General features: G+C 29.7%; 1 protein-coding gene across 1 annotated transcript; it reads right to left on the bottom strand.

Moving 5' to 3' along the window:
• Positions 1-1919: 1919 nt before the first annotated feature.
• LOC120090559 (exopolygalacturonase-like) lies at positions 1920-3845 on the bottom strand. Its single transcript, XM_090306903.1, has 4 exons — positions 3801-3845; positions 3061-3351; positions 2259-2777; positions 1920-2144 (listed from the first exon to the last, which is right to left on the bottom strand). The coding sequence occupies exons 1-4, from the start codon at positions 3843-3845 to the stop codon at positions 1920-1922; spliced, it is 1080 nt and encodes a 359-aa protein (XP_090163029.1).
• Between the last annotated feature and the right edge of the window lie 19124 nt (positions 3846-22969).

A 22969-nucleotide genomic window follows, 5' to 3' on the forward strand; every position in this document is an offset into this window, starting at 1 on the left:
CAAAATAATCAAATTCTTAGGCAAATTTCAAAATAAAAATAGATTTTTAAAAACTACATTTTCTAGGCTTATATTTGTAATCCATTTCATTTTTTTGTTTTTTATTGTTGAAAATTAAACTTAGTTACTCAAATCTAGGCACACTCACAAAGTTGTTGAACTAAACAAAACATTATTTACTATTTACATTAATTTCATAAGTTATTTAGTAAAAAAAAAATAATTTATATTAAGTTCGAGATTTTTATAAAATGCTTATTATCAAATATTAATATTAAGTTACCATGATTTTTTTATCCAGATTTTACAAATATATTTTTTTTTCATGTATTCCAATAAATCTTAAAATTTAAAAAATTGCATCTTTAATTAAGATTTATGAAAGTATAATGACAAAATTTGGACATTTGAGAGTCGAATGACTATAATAAAATGAAATAAGTATGCAATAATTAATATAATATTTGAATTCCAATTTTTTAAGAGAAATACTTAGGTACTTGTAGGTACAACCATGCATGTAATTGTCCAACAAAAAATTATCATGTGACAAAATTTTTATTTTTTATTATTTTTTTGTATAAAGTAAATGAGAGAATGAATTAGGCATATCTTAGTTTACACCTAATCATTTCTCTTTTTTCAGTATAATAAAAATGGATAGATTGGAGACATATTGATAGATTCGCAACACAATATTTTTTTTATACCTATTTAGTTAAGCTAATTTCAACTATATTTTAACTCAACTTAAAAACTCGAATAAACTAAATAAGATTTTATTTTTTATTATTTTTTGGTATATCAACGTCAATCTATTAGTATTGATATGAAATCAAAGATTGGGATGAAGAAATGAAATGGGGAAGTGAAAAGAAACATTAGGATTCAAAGGTCAACACGTTGTTAAATGGTGGGCCATTGAAATTGAAGTTATGGATCACAGATTTCGTGGGCCTGGGCCCATTATGACATCAGTCATGTGGAAGCATGACGCAATAGAAACCATAATAAATAATTTAAAATTAACTGTCAATTGACGACGTGTCGACTTTCGTAACCGTCCGACAGATTGGAAGGTCCACGTTGTATTTTATCATTTTTTATTTTTTCGCCATGATGATGAGACAACTAGAAATGATGATGTCTGTATTACTTCCATTTTCTTCTTCTCCTTTGGCTATTCAAATTTCAAACATTACGATTTTTTTAAAATAAAACTAAATAAGTAACACTTTAATATTTAATTTTATATTTTAAAATACCATTTTTATATTATCAAATTTGATTTTAAATAATTAAAAATATATTTAAGAGTCATTTTAAAAATGATAAAAGTGATTTGGACTCAGCACCAATTTTTGTACCATTTACAAATTTTCATATGACAAATTTTCTTTAAATACTTTTATTTTTAATGCATGATTAAAGTGAGTTACCAAAAATTGATGCAACCAAAGATAAATAAAGTATTGCCCTTCTAAAAGTTTTTTTTCCCTTTAAATGATTTCATGACTTGTCTTTTCATCCACAATGGAGTCACGAAAAATTGGAAGTTAAGGGAAGATACAACTCCATTTTTGCTCAATGATTATCGATATAACTCGATTTGTTATGATTATATTTTTGTCGATACAACTTTATTTTATCTAAATAACCACATTTTTTTTGTGTTATTTTCAACTATGCTTATTAATTGAACAAAATGTTAAAGCATCTTTACTTTCAAATGACCTAAAAAAAATTTAAAGTTACCATTTATGGTTTTTTTTTTATGATGCTTTGATAATATAAAGGTAAAATGATAATTATTACTGTGTAGAAACCTACATTGGGTTCTTATTAAATTATTTTGATGAAGTATCCTCTCCCCTTCCTCCTCTTTCTAGTGAAGAAAGAATAAAGAGAACACTAGGTAATTAAAGGCAAGAGGGAGGTAATTGTTGACCAAAAGCAGAACCCCTAACATTATGGCAAATGGAAGTTGACTTCCCACCACCATTGAAAGGAAGGTTAATGTCTTGCAACACTATACCTTGACATGGAAAAATTTGGCTGCATTCAAAATTTACTGCCACTTGGGTATTTGAAGTCCCCCTTATGCCTTCATATCTCACATCTTTAATCTGCACTCTTGACTTACTCTGCCAACAACAAGACCACATTTTCCTTTAGAATCTCATATATATGTCCATCATATTACCATCTTTAATACTTGCTAAAACCCTAATAATGCTCTTAAATTATCTTATACATACCATTTCATTTGGACCGCAAGAGTCGGGGCAATACATTTGATCAATGAGGATAGGGTTTTTGACATTATTCATTTGTAGATTCCGGTATGAGACCTTGCTAACCAAGCTAGAATATGAAGACGACCATGATTTGATTCTCACACCGTTGGACGTTCCAATGAATATGGAGTCTCTTATTGTGACTTCAAAGACATCTTCTTCGTTTGGGTACTTTCCGAGGCTACCGATGCTGATTCCATGGCCAGGACCACACTGAATGTTGGTTATGTTGATGAATTTGCTTCCAGGACCTAAGGAGATGCAATCATCTCCAGTACTGATTACTGAATGCATGATGTTGATACCACTTGATGATGAAATGTGGATTCCATCTGTGTTGGGACTGTCTGTTGGAGCTATCACTGTAACGTGATCAAACATGACATTGTGACATCCATGCACAGCGAAATGAAAGAGTTTGCTGTTGTAGGATTTTATGTTCCTAATTCTTGCAGTGTTGATATTAGTGAGTTTCATAGACTACATAGAATAATATCAAATTGTTAGATTTCAATGAGTATGTTTTGGAGTTGCATTTAAAATAAATATAGGGGATGAGATCGTAAAAACATTTTTCATTGTCAACATAACAAATAACTTTTTAAATAATGAAAACCAAATTAAATATAACAAATGTAATAGAAATAAAGACACGAAAATAGGTTATTATTTACTCAAAAAAAATTTATCGTTCTCCCAAACATATAGTACATGTAATATTAGATTTATTGTTAGTGAGAAAGAAAAGAAAAGATGAACTTACGACGGGACGACTAGCGGAGCTGTATGGCCAAGCGGTAGAACCGCGACCGTTCAAGCGACCCAAACCATCGATGAACAAGTTGTTGACTTGGTTGATACTAAGCCAGTAGTCACCGGTGGCAAACTGCTTATTGACAGGTGCCAATAATTCGCCATCAAGTTGTATATGAATGAAGCCATGGCATGGACCTTGAAGTAACAATGGCAAAACTAAGAACCTTCCTTGTGCTGGTATCAAAACCACACCACCTCCACTATTTCCACAAGCTTCACTCCATGCGTTACTTAATGCCTATATTATACAAACAAATCAATTAAGCTTAATTTATTTAGTTTTTTTAAACTTTGGCTCAAAATAGAAATTTTTTCCTATGAATAGATGAAATCCATTGTAAAAAGATGGTAAGAAAACAAATATAATTCTAGAAAATGTCAAATATGTATCAAACATCTTGACTTATGTAGTTTATAACTTCCAAAACTTTCTTACATCATTTTGGAAGAAAAAAAGAGAAAAACGAGTGAGAAGTGATTATATATATATAAATAAAAGAAACAAAAATGTTAACAAACTATCCCCAAATATTTATTTTATTTTATTTTTATTTATTTTTATTATCATTGATTTTAGAAATTACTACAAGATATGTCATAGATCTAAATATTTAAAACTTTTTAAAAAATTTATTTGAATTGATTTTAAAAGTATTTGTGGTTTGATATCGAAAACAAAAATTATACCTTACTGTTATCGGTTATTGCATCAGGTTTGGCACCAAATTGCATGATATCGAACACTTTAGGTTGAGCATTACAATATTTACAAATGCAAAGTAATATCATAATGGACATTACACATCCATTTGCTAAATAACTCAAACCCATTTTTTCCCCCTTCTTTTGTTTCTTTCTCAAAGATGGCTGATTTTTGCTCTCATTTTTTTTTTCATTTTTATAACAGAATTTTAACAACCAAAAATGGAATAACTCGCAAAACTGAGTTTTTGGTTTCTTTTATAGGTCAATTTATTTTGTTAGAAAATCTCTATAATGATTTTATTCATAAACCATGGCATTGAGATTAATGAGATTAATGAGATTTCACCCTTAATGGAAAAAATTAGTCTTACCTTCCTCAAATTTCTTTTGTATCTCTGATCTCTCTTGCAGAAAAAATGAATTTAGAAATAATTAAGCCCTAAACTCCATTACATAATGAGAAGTTGAAAATCAATTCATTTATAAAATTATGTGTATTATTGAATAGAAGGAAAGATGCATGACAATTGATCTATAGGGTTTAAGGGTTTGTTTGTAATAACAAGAAAAAAGTATTTTTTTTTAAAAATCATTTTTGTTTAAACTCTTTTGATAAAAAAAAAAAATATTCGTGAGGAATGGTATAATTTCTTCTTGATCTTGTCATAACACTTACACTCTTGTTTCATACATTTTGTTTCTTTCATTTTTTGGTATAATAGGGAGTGAAGAGAATTTGAAAACCATAGATATTTTGGCCCTTAAAACATCTAAATGCCAATTGAATCATACTCGTTTTGACTTTTATACACTATCTTTTAGTTTAACAATGTGCATGAATATATTTAAGGCTTTATTCTATTAATTGAGGATATATGTATCTCAAATAATTGAGTTATCCTCAAATTTGGTCTACTGCTACCATTTCAAGAAGAGTGACATTGCTATTCTTCAACATTCATAGATGATGGTATCTATTAACAAGGGTTAAAAAGAGTATTATTAGATAAAAAAAAACCATTTAAGGAGGAGAAATGTTTCATAGAAAGAAAACATTTTTTTAGTACACCTAACTTAATGGTTGTTAGGCAATTTTGATTATGTTCTTACTAAGTTTTTCTATGAATATGCCTTCAACAGATTCTTTTGTTTTTTTTTAAAAAATTTTATATTTTCAAATTTATATTTGAAATTTTAAAATGTAAATTTACAGTTAAAAAAAGGTAAAAATTTTAGTATATATAGTATTTAATGTAATAAACCCAATTCATTTCTATTAAATTAAGAAATATATAATATCATGTCTTATAATTCTATAAATTGTTACATAATAGGGTTGTTTTCAAATAAAAGATAATGAGCCAACTTATTTTCAAATATAACAAAATGTTACTGTCTATTAATGAAAGACCGCGATAGACTTCTATCACTCCAAGTCTATGATGATCTATCACTAATATACAATGACATTTTGTTATATTTGAAAATATTTTCAGTAGTTTTACTATTTAAAACAATTACCGTATATAATAGTTATACAAATTTTTTTTTAAACATTAAACATGTTTAAAAGTGAGTTATTAATAGTTTATATAACAAGATATTTTAGTGAGTAACTAGAACTAGTTTTATGATTTGTAAATATATTATTTCACACATATTTTTAAAAATAATTGTTTAAGTTGAGATCCAATTTTTAAAATATACGTTACTACAAACTTACATGAAAATATGATTTTTTTTTCTTTATTGGATCCATTGTTTTCAAATTTATGTTTTGAGATCACCTATCTAAGAGATCCAAATCTCTAGAATACAAATATTAAAGTATATCAGATTAGGTTATTAGAGTTAGATTTATTTCCTATTTGAATTATGTTTTGATATATTAAGGTAACTAGGTATTACAATTTAATCTTATTTGGTAGAAATAGGTTCTTAGATTGTACCTATTAGGGAATTAAGCCTTATCCATTCTTTCCAATTTCTCCCATTTTTACCTTCCTCTAAATTTCATCACAATGAGAACTAACGCGTTTCATACTAATCATTTAAGTATGAGAATATGAGGTTTTTACCAAGTATATGAAACCTCATTAAAGGGACCCACATCAATAAAAAGTTAGAAAATTTCTAAAATATATACCACCCATGTTAAAAGTAAATGTGAAATTACATCAAGAATTATTCGATTAGGACACCATAATGTGTTCGGCTGACCGTATTTTTATCGGTTGAATGCATGTAAGTAAAGAAGCATCTCTTAAAAGGGACATGCCGATTATTGAAACTACATTCAACGATATTATAAGACAACCACAATGTAATAGTTTCATTTTAAAAAATTTTGGAAGAAAGAAAAACCTAGTTGTTAGATATTTATAATGTAGGAAAAGTAAGTGAAACATTCTTGAATATTTAAACATAAAAAGTGAATCTAATTATATGAAGACTAAATTCATGGTAGAAATTTCAAATTTAATTGAAACCAAGCAAATTAGATGATGTTTCATGTACAAATTTAATACATAAAAAAGTTAAATTAGTAGTTTCTTCAATCTTAATGAGTTATGTTTGATTTTGGTCAAATAACAACTCAATTGAGTTAAAGTAGTCTAGTCAATTGTCTTGTAGTGCCCTCGCTAAAAAGGTTGAAGTGCCCTCAACAAAAAACCTTTGGAATATATTATGTAGTTTTGTTTTGGTTGGTAGACTACTTTTTGTAACTTTGTTATGGTTTCTATAAGTTCATTTCAGTTCATGAGTATCATTAACTTGTTGAATTTATTTCTTGAGTTAAGTTTATGTTGATAAATTTAGTTTATGTAATTTCTCCCTATTTTAGTTTTTTATTCTCACATGCTTACATATTTTATGTTTGTTTTCACATATGATTTCGTAGGTTTAATTTGGTTGGTTATTCAAAGAATTTGGGTTAGTATTTTCTCCCTTTATTCAAATGGCTTGTTATACTTCAAAGAACTTACCTTGAAATTTTTGTTACGTCCTGTGATAAATCAAAGGATAAGCACCTTATCATTTAAGCAAATAATATGAGTATTATATAATGAGGTTCATGAGAGAGGTATTCTATTATCTAGATATTCTATCAAATCTCTTGTATGTCACTCTTCTAACTTAATATTATTATTTACATATTGTGTACTTATTAATAATGAGCTTATTATAATATTTGTTATTTATTTGCTTTCATATAGTTTGATACTGAGAACCCTCTTACCTAGTAAGAACTCAATGAAGACATGCGAGTTGGGTGGGTGGAATTGTCAAGCTTCATTTGATCCAATTGTGTTTTGGTACAACATATATTGTTTGACTTCACTTTGAACATTTGGAAGCTCTTAGGCATTTTGTGTTGGTTTGAAACAAATTCTGTAGCTTTGTTTGGTTGTTAAGATATTTTTGTAGCTTTGCTAGATCTGAAACATATTGTATAGCTATTTTAAGAGCATTACATTGAAACTCGATTAGATAAATATTGAAATGAAATGGCAAATTGTGTTTTAGATTTTTGTCCCTGTTTTGTTGAACATTTGAAATAGGGGCTGAGAATTATTATTTTTGTAAAAAAACAAAAAATTATTCAGGATTTAGGTTCCATATTATGTTAATATATTTGTTGTCAGTTATAGAAGATATGGCGTCAATTCTAAACTGTCATAGTAGATTATAATAATAACTGCTTTGAACAAACCATCATCATGAAGGAACTCTTACTCGAGAGTACCTACGAGCGGAAGCGGATCTTTCCAATTCATTGTGACAGATTACCGCATATACATTCAAACAAATTTTCATAATACTAAAGGGATTAAGAAATCTTACCAGATGAAGATTTCTCGAGTCTGAAGCTCAACCGTCTACCTCGAACAGTCACCACTCGAACAGAAGGAATCGGAGAAGACAATACCACTTAGAGCCCTCAGTATTCTTAGAGTGAGAATCCAAAGTGTGGGCTTTGTTTGGATTTGGTAGAGGGAAGGAGGAAGAGTGACCGTACAAAATGATCAAGCAAGTGGGAGAAGAGGTCATCTATCGCATAGACAGGATGCTTGATCATTTAGGTGAAGTATACGATCGTGTAGTAAAAGTAAACAATCGTCTATACGATCGTGTAGGAAAAAGGTAAACGATCATCTAAACAATCGTGTAGGAAATGTTGGCTTTTTGGCCCTTAATCTCAAATTAATTAATTTTAATTAATTAATTAATCAATGTTTTGATGATAACAAACTCAATTTTTAATTACTGAAAATCTTAGTGTTTTAATATGTCCATAGCGTAGAGCTCGGAACAACGATTCCAACACCTCTTGAATCACTCAAATCGGAGCTAAAACGAAGACGATATGATCGAAACAAGTCTATAGAGAAAATACCGTGGTGGATGACGTGGCATAACCAGATCATTTGCATGTAGACATGTGGCAGCATATTGGTTAATAGTGGATCATTAAGAGATTAACATATGATGGACTTTTGATTTTTGGATTGATTTAAAATAAAAAATTGAAATTAAAAAGAAATTTAAAAGAAAAATAAATTTAATATTATTTTATGTTTGTGTCTAACGACTAGTTTTTTACACATGGTATGTTTTTTATTTTTGGATTGACTTTAAAGAGAATGAATTTAAAAAGAAAATGAATTAAAAGGAAAATGAATTTAATATTATTTTATGTTTGTGTCTAATGGCTAGTTTTTGACACATGGTATGTTTTTTTTTTTTGGATTAATTTTAAAAAGAAAATGAATTTCAAAAGAAAAAGAATTTAATATTATATTTTGTTTGTATCTAACGACTAGTTTAGTTTAAAATCTCCACCATTGATTTTTCTTTTCCAAAATCCAATGGTCCAAATTAATTGTGGTTTCTAAAAATTTTCCATCTCTATATAAACCATCTTCATTCTCCAAATTTTAAACCAACAAATTTTACATTTCATAATCCTCCAAAACTCAAAAGTTCCATTGTTGCTCTCTCTAAGTTCCCAATTTTTTTTTTCTTTTCATCTTATTCTTGAGAGAGTATTATTGTATTGTGAGGATAAATTTGTTGAGTGCTTAAACTTGTAAATCCACTCTAGTGAGAGTTGTATTGTGTTCTTCAAAAATTCCAACATTTGTAACGGTTTGATCCTAAACCGTGGAAAGGATCGGGTTTGCTCTTGAACCCGTAAAAGGAGCGGTGGTGTAATGGTTGGGCTCTAATCCGTGGAAAGAGTCGGAAAGATTTTATTCAAATTTCCAAGAGGCGCTTGGGGAGTGGAGTAGGTCGAGTTTGACCAAACCACTATAAAAATTACGGTGTCTTCTTCTCTAACTCTTTCCTTTTTATTTTTGCAATTAATTTAAGCAATTTATTGTATGTTTTAGTTTGTTCTTATTTATTTGCTAAAATTTGATAGAATTAAATTATCACATTTTTGTCATCTTATTTGTTGCATAAATTGAAATTTTCTTATTATTTATAAAAAGTGTATTAATTAGTTTAATTGGGTCAATTTAGAAAAAAAGTTTAATTAAACCCTATTCACCCCCCTCTAGGGTTGCCATATCGATCCAACAATTGGTATCAGAGCGGGTTGCTCTTCTTGAAATATTTATTTCTTAATAAACTTAATTGTTTTTGAGCTATGGCAACTTTAGGTTTTATCCCTTTTATCGATAGTCAATCTATTACAAAGCCTCATTTCTTTAATGGTACTAATTATAGTTATTGGAAAAATAGAATAAGATTTTTCTTGCTTTCTATTGATTATGATTTATGGGATATTGTTGAGAAAGGTTTTAAAATTCCAACAAAAGATGTTGATGGTGTTAGCACTATAAAACCTAAGGAAGAATGGTCAATAAATGAAAAGAAAGCATGCTCTTTAAATGTCAAAGCTATTAATTGCTTATTTTATATTTTGAATGAAGTTGAGTATAATAGAGTGTCTATTTGCAAAACCGCTAAAGAGATATGGGATAAATTAGAAATTACTCATGAAGGAACTAGTCAAGTAAAAGAAACAAAGATTGACATGTTAGTTCATCAATATGAAATGTTTAAAATTGATGAAAATGAAGCTATTTCCGATATGTTTATTAGATTTACTAACATTGTCAATGCTTTAGAAAGACTTGGGAAAAAGTACTCAAATCTTGAGAAGATAAAGAAGCTATTGTGGTCTTTGCCTAAACAATGGGAGCCTAAAGTCACCGCCATTCAAGAGGCAAAGGATCTCAAATCTCTCTCCATTGATGAACTCATGGGCTCGTTGTTGACGCATGAGATAAAGATCAAGAAAAACATGGAGGATGAGAAGAAAAACAAAGAAAAGAGTATAGCTTTAAAGACCATCTATTTAGAAGTTGACTCCCAAGATGAAGATGACCTTGATGAAGATGATGTTGCCTATTTTTCATGTAAGTATAAGAACTTCATCAAGAGAAAGAAGCAATTCAAGAAGCATCTCTCCAACCAAAAAGAGTCAAAAGGTGAAAAGAGCAAAAATGATGAGGTAATATGCTATGAATGCAAGAAGCCAGGTCATATTAGAACCGATTGTCATTTTCTCAAATCATCCAAGAAATCCAAGAAGAAAGCAATGAAAGCTACTTGGGATGATAGCGATGAAAGCGAAAGTGGGAGTGATAATGAAGAAGTGGCCAATTTTTGCTTCATGGCTCATAGTGACAAAGAGGATGAACAAAATGATGAGATAACTCTAGAACCTCTTTCTTATAATGAATTGTTCGAAGCTTTTGAAAATATGCAAAATGATTTAGAAAAACTTAGTTCTAAGTGTGTTGTGCTTAAAAGAAATACAATGTTTTATCTAGTAAAAATAAGTCTTTACTTGAAGAAATTGCTTGCTTAAAAGAGAATGAGCATGATGCTATGCATATTGATGAAATGAATATCTCTTGTGACAAGCATGCTTTTGATTGTGATGAGAAAAATGCCTTGCTTGACAAAGTTAAATTTCTTGAGCATGATAGTTGTGAAAAAGATAATTTGATTAAATTACTCAAAGAAAAGGAATTTAGTGCTTTGCAAGAACTTGATAAGGCTAAAGAATCTATTAAAAAGTTGACAATAGGTGCTCAAAGGTTAGACAAGATAATTGAAGTAGGCAAGCCTTTTGGTGATAAAAGAGGTTTAGGCTAAATTGATGAATGTTCTACTCCTTCAAGTTCTAAAACTATCTTTGTTAAAGCATCTCATAATATGCCTAAGCTTAATATGCCTAAGGTTGTGTCTAAGCATGGTAAATCTAACTTTGTGCCTATATGTCATTATTGTGGTGTTGAAGGCCATATTAGACCTAAGTGTTTTAAATTGAAATATGCTCATACTACTTCTCCAAAAAGAAATTTTTCTCAAAGGGCAAAGTTTCACAATGCTCCAAGGAATAATTTCTCCAAGAAAAGTAGAGTGCATAAATTTGTTGTAAGAGAAATCTTTACATAATGTTGTTTGTTTCTCATGTGGCAAGTTTGGATATACAACTTATTCTTGTTACTTGTCTAAATCCAATGCCTTAAATGTATATGCAAAAATGAAATGAATTCCTAAGTTTATCAATGCTAACCATCTAGGACCCAAACAAGTGTGGGTACCAAAGAATCAAACTTGAACATTTGTGTTTGTAGGTTTGTTTGAAAGCCTCTAAGAAAAACAAGTGGTACTTGGATAGTGGTTGCTCGAGGCACATGACGGGAGACCCATCCAAGTTTGTCTCTCTCTCCAAAAAGGATGGAGGTCTTGTAACCTTTGGTGACAACAAGAAAGGTAAAATAATTGGTAAAGGTAGTATAGGTAATGAATCTTCTATTTTAATTAAAAATGTACTTTTGGTTGATGGTTTGAAGCATGATTTACTTAGTATTAGTCAATTGTGTGATAAAGGCTTTAGAGTTGTGTTTGATAAAAAGAATTGCATCATTGAAAATGCTAGTGATAGAAAAGTTATATTTGTTGGAAATAGAGATGAAAATGTTTATACTATTGATTTGAATGATTGTCCTATTAATGATAAATGTTTATCGACTTTGCATAATGATTCTTGGTTATGGCATAGAAGACTAGGACATGCTAGCATGCACTTAATTTCAAATATTTCCAAGAATTCTTTGGTTAGAGGTCTTCCCAAATTTAAATTTGAAAAAGACAAAGTTTGTGATGCTTGTCAAATGGGTAAGCAAACTAAGTCCTCTTTCAAATCTAAAAATGTAATCTCTACAACTAGACCCCTTCAACTATTACACATGGACTTATTTGGCCCTTCTAGAATTGCTAGTTTTGGAGGGAACTATTATGCCTTTGTGATAGTTGATGATTTTTCAAGATTTACTTGGGTTTTGATGCTAAAACATAAGGATGATGCTTTGAAAAGCTTTTCTAGTTTTGCAAAAAGAGTTCAAAATGAAAAAGGTTTTTTAATTTCTAAAATCAGGAGTGATCATGGAGGAGAATTTGATAGCAATGCTTTTGAAACTTTTTGTGAAGAAAATGGTTTTTCTCATAATTTCTCCGCTCCAAGAACTCCTCAACAAAACGGTGTAACTGAAAGGAAAAATCGTACTTTGCAAGAATTTGCTAGATCAATGTTACATGAGTATGGTTTACCTACATACTTTTGGGTAGAAGCCGTTACCACCGCTTGTTATGTTTTAAATAGAGTTTTAATTAGACCTTCTTTGGATAAAACTCCTTATGAACTTTGGCATAACAAAATTCCAAATATTGGGTATTTCAAAGTTTTTGGTTGCAAATGTTTTATTTTGAATAACAATGAAAAACTTGGAAAATTTGATTCTAAAACGGATGTTGGTATTTTCCTTGGCTATTCATCTACTAGTAAAGCTTATAGAGTTTTTAATAAAAGAACTTTAGTAATTGAGGAATCTATGCATGTAGTATTTGATGAATCTTGCAATGTTATTTCTAATGAGCCTATTTATAGTGATGTTTTAGAAGGAAATTTTGGAGATTTACTTGTTAGTAACAAAGACAAGGAAATTGTTTCAAGTAAGCAAGAGGTGAGCTTAATCGAAAAGAATGAAGTTGGTTCTTCATCCATGCCTAAAGAGTGGAGGTATGCTCCTTCCTATACCAAAGAATTAATTCTTGGTGATCCCAAACAAGGTGTGAAAACTCGTTCCTCTCTTAATATGTTTAATAATTTTGCTTTTGTTTTTCAAATTGAACCAAAAAGTTTTAAAAATGCCAGAAATGATGAATTTTGGATTTTAGCTATGCAAGAAGAATTAAATCAATTTGAAAGGAATAAAGTTTGGAAGTTAGTCCCTAGGCCCTCTCATGTTTCTATAATTGGAACTAAATGGGTCTTTAGAAATAAAATGGATGAAAATGGAAATATCATTAAAAATAAACCTAGACTTGTAGCTCAAGGTTATTGTCAAGAGGAAGGAATAGTTTATGAGGAAACTTTTGCACCCGTTGCTAGATTAGAAGTTATTAGAATGTTGCTTGCTTTTGTTTCTTATAAGAATTTCATTTTGTATCAAATGGATGTGAAAAGTGCATTTTTAAATGGTTATATCATGGAGGAAGTTTATGTAGAACAACCTCCGGGGTTTGAAAGTTTTGATTTTCCTAATCATGTCTATAAGTTGAAAAAGGCTCTTTATGGCTTAAAACAAGCTCCAAGAACTTGGTATGATAGACTTAGTAATTTCTTGCTTGAGAATAGATTTAAAATGGGTAAAACTGATACTACTCTTTTTATTAAGACTAAAGAAAATGACATGCTTTTAGTACAAATATATGTGGATGATATTATTTTTGGTTCTACTAATCCATCTTTGTGTGAAGAATTTTCTAAGTGTATGCATAGTGAATTTGAGTGAGTATGATGGGAGAACTTAGCTTCTTCCTTGGACTCCAAATCAAATAACTCAAGGATGATATTTTCATAAGTCAAGAAAAATACACAAGGGATTTGCTCAAAAGGTTCAAATTCAATGAAGGTAAAATTGCAAAAACTCCTATAAGCACATCCACTAAGCTTGATAAAGATGAAAAAGATAAGTGTGTGGATATAAAAACTTATAGAGCTATGATTGGATCTTTACTTTATTTAACCACTAGTAGACCCGATATTATGTTTATTGTATATCTTTGTGCTAGATTTCAATCTTGTCCTAAGGAATCACATTTACATGCCGTTAAAAATTTTTTTAAATATTTGCTTGGTACTATTGATTTAGGCTTATGATATCCTAGAAATGTTAAATTTAATTTGGTAGAATATTTCGATGCGGATTTTGTGGGTAGTTTACTTGACCGTAAGAGTACTAGTGGGACTTGTCAATTTCTTGGTAGTTCCTTAGTTTCTTGGTTTAGTAAAAAGCAAAATTCAGTTGCCTTATCCACTACCGAAGTGGAATATATTGCAGTTGCTAGTTGTTGTGCCCAAATTCTTTGGATGAAACAAACTCTTTGTAATTTTGGATTAAAGTTTGATAATGTGCCTATATTTTGTAATAATACTAATGCTATTAATTTGACTAAAAATCCTATACATCATTTTAAGACTAAGCATATTGATATTAGACATCACTTTATTAGAGAGCATGTGCAAAATGATAATATTACTATTGAATTTGTAGGCTCTAATAATCAATTAATGGATATTTTTACCAAGCCTTTGAATGAAGAAAACTTTTGCAAAAATAGGCTTGAGCTCGGTATTATTCGTTGTGATGCCTTTTGATTTTATAATTTTACTTGTTAAATCTTTTAGAAGGCATTTTGATAGGGGGAGATATGGAAAACATGTGTTAATATTCTTAGGGGAAGTTGTGCTAAATTTATGTTCATGTTTTTAAGGGAAACATTTATGTAGTTCTAAATTTTTCTTAATTATTCTTTTTGATGATTCCAAAGGGGAGAAGTTTAAAAAAATATGCTATAAATTTGTTATGATTTTGATTGTATTAATTAGGGGGAGAATTTATTTTTTTTGAGTGAATTTCAAGAATGATCTTTATGGTGATATGTTGAATTTTATTATGTGCTACATATGGTTTACATGTATTTCAAGTTATTTTTCTTGAATGGTTTGTCATCATAAAAAATGGGGAGATTGTTGGCTTTTTAGCCCTTAATCTCAAATTAATTAATTTTAATTAATTAATTAATCAATATTTTGATGATAACAAACTCAATTTTTAATTACTGAAAATCTTAGTATTTTAATATGTCCATAACGTAGAGCTCGGAACAACGATTCCAACACCTCTTGAATCACTCAAATCGGAGCAAAAACGAAGACGATATAACCGAAACAAGTTTATAGAGAAAATACCGTGGTGGATGACGTAGCATAACTAGATCATTTGCATGTAGACATGTGGCAGCATATTGGTTGAATGGTGAATCATTAAGAGATTAACATATGATGGACTTTTGATTTTTGGATTGAATTAAAATAAAAAATTGAAATTAAAAAGAAATTTAAAAGGAAAAAATAAATTTAATATTATTTTATGCTTGTGTCTAACGGCTAGTTTTTTACACATGATATGTTTTTTATTTTTGGATTGACTTTAAAGAGAATGAATTTAAAAAGAAAATGAATTAAAAGGAAAATGAATTTAATATTATTTTATGTTTGTGTCTAACGGCTAGTTTTTGACACATGGTATGTTTTTTATTTTTTGGATTAATTTTAAAAAGAAAATGAATTTCAAAAGAAAAGGAATTTAATATTATATTTTGTTTATATCTAACGACTAGTTTAGTTTAAAATCTTTACCATTGATTTTTCTTTTCCAAAATCCAATGGTCTAAATTAATTGTGGTTTTTAAAAATGTTTCCATCTCTATATAAACCATCTTCCTCTCCAATTTTTAAACCAACGAATTTTACATTTCATAATCATCCAAAACTCAAAAGTTCAATTGTTGTTCTCTCTAAGTTCCCAATTTTTTTCTTTTCATCTTATTCTTGAAAGAATATTATTGTATTATGAAGATAAACTTGTTGAGTGCTAAAACTTGTAAATCCACTCTAGTGAGAGTTATATTGTGTTCTTAAAAAATTCCAATATTTGTAACAGTTTGATCCTAAGCCGTAGAAAGGATTGAGTTTGCTCTTGAACCCGTAAAAGGAGCGGTGGTGTAATAGTTGGGCTCTAATTCGTGGAAAGAGTCGGAAAGATTTTATTCAGTTTAAAAATCCTGGAAGAAAGGAAAGCCTAGTGGTTAGATGTTTATAATGTAGGGAAAGAAAGTGAAACATATTCTTGAATATTTAAATATAAAAAAGTGAATCTAATTACATGAAGACTAAATTCATGGTAGAAATTTCAAATTTAATTCAAACCAAGCAGATTAGATGATGTTTCATGTACAAATTTAATATATAGAAAAGTTAAATTTGTAGTTTCTTCAATCTTAATGAGTTATGTTTGATTTTGGTCAAGTAACAACTCAATTCAGTAAAATTTGTGAAACATTTCGATTTTGTATTTATTTAACTTAATTAATTTATTTTTAAATTTTGGAGAGTTACCAAGAGCGTGTTTGGTAGGCATTTTGGAAACAAAGATTTGAAAATAATGGATTCAATGAAAATAGAGTTGTATTTCATGTTTTTCATATATGTGTTTGGCAACAAATTTAGGAACTAGATTCTAGTTTAAATAATTGTTTAAAATGTGATTGATATCATATTTTTAAATCATAAAACTTGTTGTAGTTTCCCAACTACAATTGAATATAAATTATTATTAATTTATTTATGAACATGTTTTATGTTATTTTTTTGTATAATTATTATTTTGTAAAATTATATAGTTTATAATATATTACATAATATATATTTTATTTTATTTTTTTAAAAAATTGAATTTATAACATGAAATACTATAGTTCTAAGTGTTTTTATTTTTATTTAATGTAATTTTGCATTTTAAAATTCAAAATTTAAAATATGGAAACAATGAAAATATAAAAATATTATGTTTAGAATTTGTACATTTTAAATCACAAAATCTGAAAGCAGTTTTCAAACACATATTTGTTGAGCTTAGTAAATTTGAAAACATAAAGCAAAATTTGGATTCTCTACCAAACAAATGCTATATTGTTACTAGTATATAAATAACAACTTGTTTCTTCATTTGTACCATCTCATTCCAAATTGATGAGTTCCCTCATTTCTTTCTTTCTTTTGATCTTGAGTTGACTTGATAGTAATTATCCAAAAGTTTTCCCAGATTCACCTGAGATGCTAATTCTTTGTATAATTGGAATATCAAGGCAAGTAAGGTCATGTTTGCAATTAAAACTACAGTTGATGAAGAAATGTTGGAGTACATCAATATAGTGGAGACACCAAAGGTAGCATGGGGCATGTTTGTCTCACTTTTCTCAAAGAAAAATGATGTGAGATTTGAGTTCTAGAGAATGAGCTCTTGTCAGTTGCTTTGAATTATATTCTACTTCCGCCGTTTCAGAATTGAGAATGACGAGAATTATTATCCATGAACTTAAACCTGAACATAGAAGCTTTATTACTTCTATTCGAGATTGGGCCGTCCTTCTCTCATTGACCAAAAAAATATGCTTGCTAGTCAAGAAGCATTGGCTAAGCCAATTTCAAATGTCACATTAAAGAGCAATAATGAAAAAGTGCTCTTAAATGGCCAAAACAAAGGTCATTTAAATATCAAAAGAAAGTAGGAACAAAAGAAGAAGAAAAAAGTCCGAAATGTTTTGAAGTAGGGGGATTTAGTAAAACCGTGATTGAAAATACATGCATAGAAAAGAGGGTCAATGTTATAATTAAGTGGAACTGGAGAACATATGTTATGTGCTACGAATGAAGAAGAATTTGGTGTTATTATCTCAATTGACATCAATAGGCAACTTTGTCGTGTTTGGACCTAATGGTGTCAAAGTGTACCGAGATCTCAAAGTCAGTGGCATATTATTAATAAGGACAAGAAATGGATTTCACCTATTTCATGTTAGCAAAGGGCCCCTATGAGAATAAGAAAAGTCACCTAAGGTCAGAGTGCATCGACTCTATCAATGGCCAATGTTATACATCAAATGTTGCATTTGATGAAGCATCATCCTATTGGACACTCAAATCATGAAAGACACCCAAGGACGAGAGGTATTTTAAAGAAGATTAAAAGAAGAGATAAGTCAAGTACAACAAACTCCAATAGAAGAAGAAAATAACAAGGATGAAAAGGAGCAATTAAGGATGTATAAAGTCGTTGGCAAAGTGGTGTACATGATCGAGAACAACAATTACAGAGATCAACAAGACAAAGAATACCAAATTTCAAGTATGTCAATGCAACATTAGAAGTGTTTAAAGAACTAACAACATGCGAACACTACTATAATTTTGGCTTTAGATATCAGATAGCATTTTTTAAACGATGACAAATTGACTTTATGATGTCGGTTTTGGAAAAATGCGTCTGATTTTATGGAACTTTTCGTACATTTGCGAAAATTTCATATAACGCACATGCGGAGGAAATCAAGATTCTAAGCACTCTAACTATAATAAATTTAGGAATAAAACACACATGTTCAAAAGGGGAAATCCCTTGAATTATTCTATCATAAACTCATCATGGACCACTGCTAAAGTCTTGCCCACTATTCTCCGATCTTAGAACAGATTGTTAGTTCCAATTTTGTGATAGAATTAAAGGGAATTTGAAGTTAGGGAGAATTTTTGTGTTCAACACTTTAAGAGAATGTTTTAGGCTTCAAAAGCCCAACCATTGGAACCCACTCTCAATCCATTTTTATTCCCTTTAAAGAAGATTACATGCAAAATTGATTTAACTACAAAGTGACACTAAATTAGAATGCAATTGAGTGGGATATGTGTTAATTAGTGGGATAAGTGGGAAAAACTCATTACCCTAATTTTCCATTTTGAATTTCATAAATTCAAAACTAAAATGGATTTTCAAAATTCAATTTAATTTGAATTTCAAAAAATAAAAAATTTAAATGAATTTTAATTATATAAAATTAATTCATATAATTAATATTAAATAAAATTCATTTCTTTAAAGGGCTGATTTTAAATATAGAAAAATGAACCAAAATATTTATAAAATATAACAAAATTTTAGAACTATCAGTGATAGATGTTGATAGACACTGATAGACTTCTATCAGTGTCTATCAACATCTATCATTGATAGTTCTAAAATTTTGCTATATCTTGTAAATATTTTCAACAGGTTTACCATTTGAAATAATTTTCCTTCTTTAAAACTAATTAAAATAAATTAATTATAATAATTAATTTTAAATAATTAATTAAACAATTTAATTAATCAAATTAATTCAAAATCAAATATTAAATTAATAAAACACCAATCCTGAACGTGAATCTCCATTCACGTGTACAATATTTAAACCAAATTTAAATATTTACAACTCTCCAATTTCATTTAATTCAATAATTAAACTATATAATTATGTTAATTATATTGTACATAATTAACTATAATTCTCTATTTCAAATTTGAACATTTCATGTTCTCATCACTATTCTAAGGTTTAGTCCGATATGAGCTAGCAGAGGGACCTAAAGAACCTACAGATCATGAGCTCCAATGATCCGAGATTAACCGACTAAACTCTTTAACCTAATTAACAAATATTCGATAATATCGAAACACTCCACTAAAAATCAATAGCTGCACTCTCCTTATTGTAGATATATTTCTGTCCACTCAATTTAACCATAATTAGTAAGTCAATCCTTCACAGTTTATTCGTAATTGCAACTGGATCAAAAATTACCATTTTACCCCTGTAATTACATCTTGCTCTTTAAGTCCCGCTGATCCTCTAATGAACAATTGGTTTGCGGTATAACCACTAAACCGAGTCTCTCTTGGGCCAGTGAAAGGGCAAGACCCCTTGTTCGAGATCCGGAGTCAACACTTAAGAGAACAACCATCCACTATCCCTAGAATCGGGTAGGATTGAGTTCTATCTTGCAAGACTATATCCTCAGCTATCTACCTGATCTTACTCCTAAAATGAGAGGTTTATTGAGTCAGCGATGTTGAGTCACTCTCACCCATACAGATTAAAGGATAAACCCGAATAAACAAGTGTTCATAGTTTGCTCAGGATTAAGATCGAGTTACCTTGGCCATCAAATTGAAATAGTCAATTCTTAATTGTAAACGGTGTTATAAAGTAAAAGTGACTATTTCGTGATCCGGTCTTGTCCAAGCTCATTGCATAAGACGTCCCCACTCGCTTGTCTCCATATGATCGATTTAGGATCACATCGTTTATATCAAATACAAAGTAGGTCACATCCATAGTGTCCCCAAGATAAGGTACCTAGCCTAATCCCTATACTAAAACCGTTTTGACTATTACTCGAACTTGATCCACTTTTATGTCTCAACATAAAGTTCAAGTCTTCATACTATAGCCAGAGGTTCTTATTTTATTGGATTTAGGGTTAAAAGGTGCAAATCACATATTCAATAACATCTTTTACTGTATAAACTTCAATAATATCTTTATTGCAAAATAAAATATGTTTAATGTTTACAAAATACGAGTTTTAGGACATATAACCCTACAACAATGGACCCTTTTAACTCTTTCCTTCTAATTTTTTTGTTTCACCTTCTTTGAATGTGTTGGCTGCTTTGTTTAGTGAAATACATGAAGTTTGTTCAACAAATTCTATTAGAACTCTTTCTTACTTAAATTTTATTTCTATCTATCACTTTGAAAATAGTTAGTTGCTCCCCACTCCTCCTCTAAAAGTTACTCACTCAAATTGCTAATGATAATTCCAAGAGTTTTTTTTTTTGGTTCCACGTTGTTGGAGACTTCTAGTTTAACAAATTTATTTTCTTCCTTACAACTGATTTGTTAGAATTTCGAAATGATGGTCTAAATTATTAGTCATTTGTATGTGCAATAAGCCACTATTATTGAAAATCTCATTTAAATTTAGATCCACCAAGATGGGTTCATTCTTATTCATTGTTTATATGGTTCTCCGTCCTTTTTTCTAATATCCAAATTGTTCAACTTAAATTTATATCTTGCATGCTAGATTTTTGATGTTGTTGATGGAAAACAATCAAGTATTGAGTCTGTTCAAAGTAGTCAGCTCCAACGACATAGTTGCATCATTTTCAAGGACACTAGCCAATCGAGTGAGAATCCTGTCAATTGTCTTGTCGTGCCCTCGCTAACAAGGTTGAAGTGCCCTCAACAAAACAACTTTGGAACATTTTATGTAGTTTTTTTTTGGTTGGTAGACTACTTTTTGTAACTTTGTGATGATTTCTATTAACTTCATGAGTATCATTAACTTATCATTAACTTGTTGAGTTTATTTCTTGAGTTGAGTTTATGCTGATAAGCTTAGTTAATGTAATTTCTTCCTATTTCAGTTTTTTATTCTCACATGCTTACATATTTCATGTTTTTTTTCATACATGATTTCGTAGGTTTAATTTGGTTGGTTATTCAATGAATTTGGGTTAGTATTTTCTCCCTTTATTCAAATGACTTGTTATACTTCAAAGAACTTACCTTGAAATTTTTGTTACATCCTGTGATAAATCAAAGGATAAGTACCTTATCATTTAAGCAAATAATATGATTATTATGTAATGAGGTTCATGAGAGAGGTATTCTATTATCTAGATATTCTATCAAATCTCTTATATGTCACTCTTCTAACTTAATATTATTATTTACATATTGTGTACTTATTAATAACGAGTTTATTGTAATATTTGTTATTTATTTGCTTTCATATAGTTTGATACTGAGAACCCTTTTACCTAGGAATAACTCAATGAGGACATACGAGTTGGGTGGGTGGAATTGTCAAGCTTCATTTGATCTGATTGTGTTTTGGTGCAACATATATTGTTTGACTTCACTTTCAACATTTGGAAGCTCTTAGGTATTTTGTGTTAGTTTGAAACAAATTATGTAGCTTTGTTTGGTTGTTAGGATATTTTTGTAGCTTTGTTAGATCTGAAACATATTGTATAGCTATTTTAAGAGCGTTACATTGAAACTCAATCAGATAAATATTGTAGTGAAATGACATATTGTGTTTTAGATTTTTGTCCCTGTTTTGTTGAACATTTTTGTTAAAGAAATAACTGAAATAGGAACTAAGAATTATTATTTTTGTAAAAAAAAAAAAATTGTTCGGGATTAAGGTTCCATATTATGTTAATATATTTGTTGTCAGTTATAGAAGATATGACGTCAATTCTAAACTGCCATAGTAGATTATCATAATAACTACTATAAACAAACCACCATCATATATATTGTTGGGGTTGATGTCCTAAAGTCTCGTGTCCTGTAATTTGTAAACAGGTTGTACGAATGCTTGTGTTGTATAATATATGATATTTACTTCACATCGTGATTTTGCTTAGTTATATGTTTTATTTGTTTTACTACAAACCAATAAACATAAAATTCCTGGTTATCTGTATGTAACTTAAGCATATATGTGGTGACATACAAGTGGATCATGTCTTAAGTGATAACCAAAATGGTCTGTAGTATATGGATATAGGAGGGAAACCTTATCCTGGTAACGCTACGGATGCAACCTGCTTTGTGAAATGGTCACAATTGTTATGACTTTTCACAGATGATATGATCCTGATTATTTGTGTAGAGGACATACGAGCGAGGGCATCCTATACAAAGAGTTTATATAAGACCTGACCACGAAGTGTTAACGTCTCTTTATATAACACCGTTCATGACAGAGACTTCACTTCACTAGGATGACCATAGGTAACATGACCTCAATCCTGAGTGAGTTAGGAACTCTTGCTATTGGGGGCGGTCCTTTGATTTGTATGGGTGCGAGTGGCTAAGTTGCCGATTCAAACCTACCATTTGGGGAATCGTGTGATTTGGGAGCCGGGAACTCAACTACACAAGATGTAATTCACTCCTTCCCCGAAGCAGGGACAAGTAGATAGATAGCTCTCTTAAGGGCTGATTCCAGGGTTTGAACGATGTGGCGCCATACACCTTCTCTTGGCCCGAGAGGTGTTCACACATAGTTGGACTAAGTTGTATTATTCATTAGAGGAATTAAT

The sequence above is a fragment of the Benincasa hispida genome, chromosome 11 (assembly GCF_027475165.1).
Source record: "Benincasa hispida cultivar pf3 chromosome 11, pf3_genome.v1.1, whole genome shotgun sequence".
NCBI classification, from domain to species: Eukaryota; Viridiplantae; Streptophyta; class Magnoliopsida; order Cucurbitales; family Cucurbitaceae; genus Benincasa; species Benincasa hispida.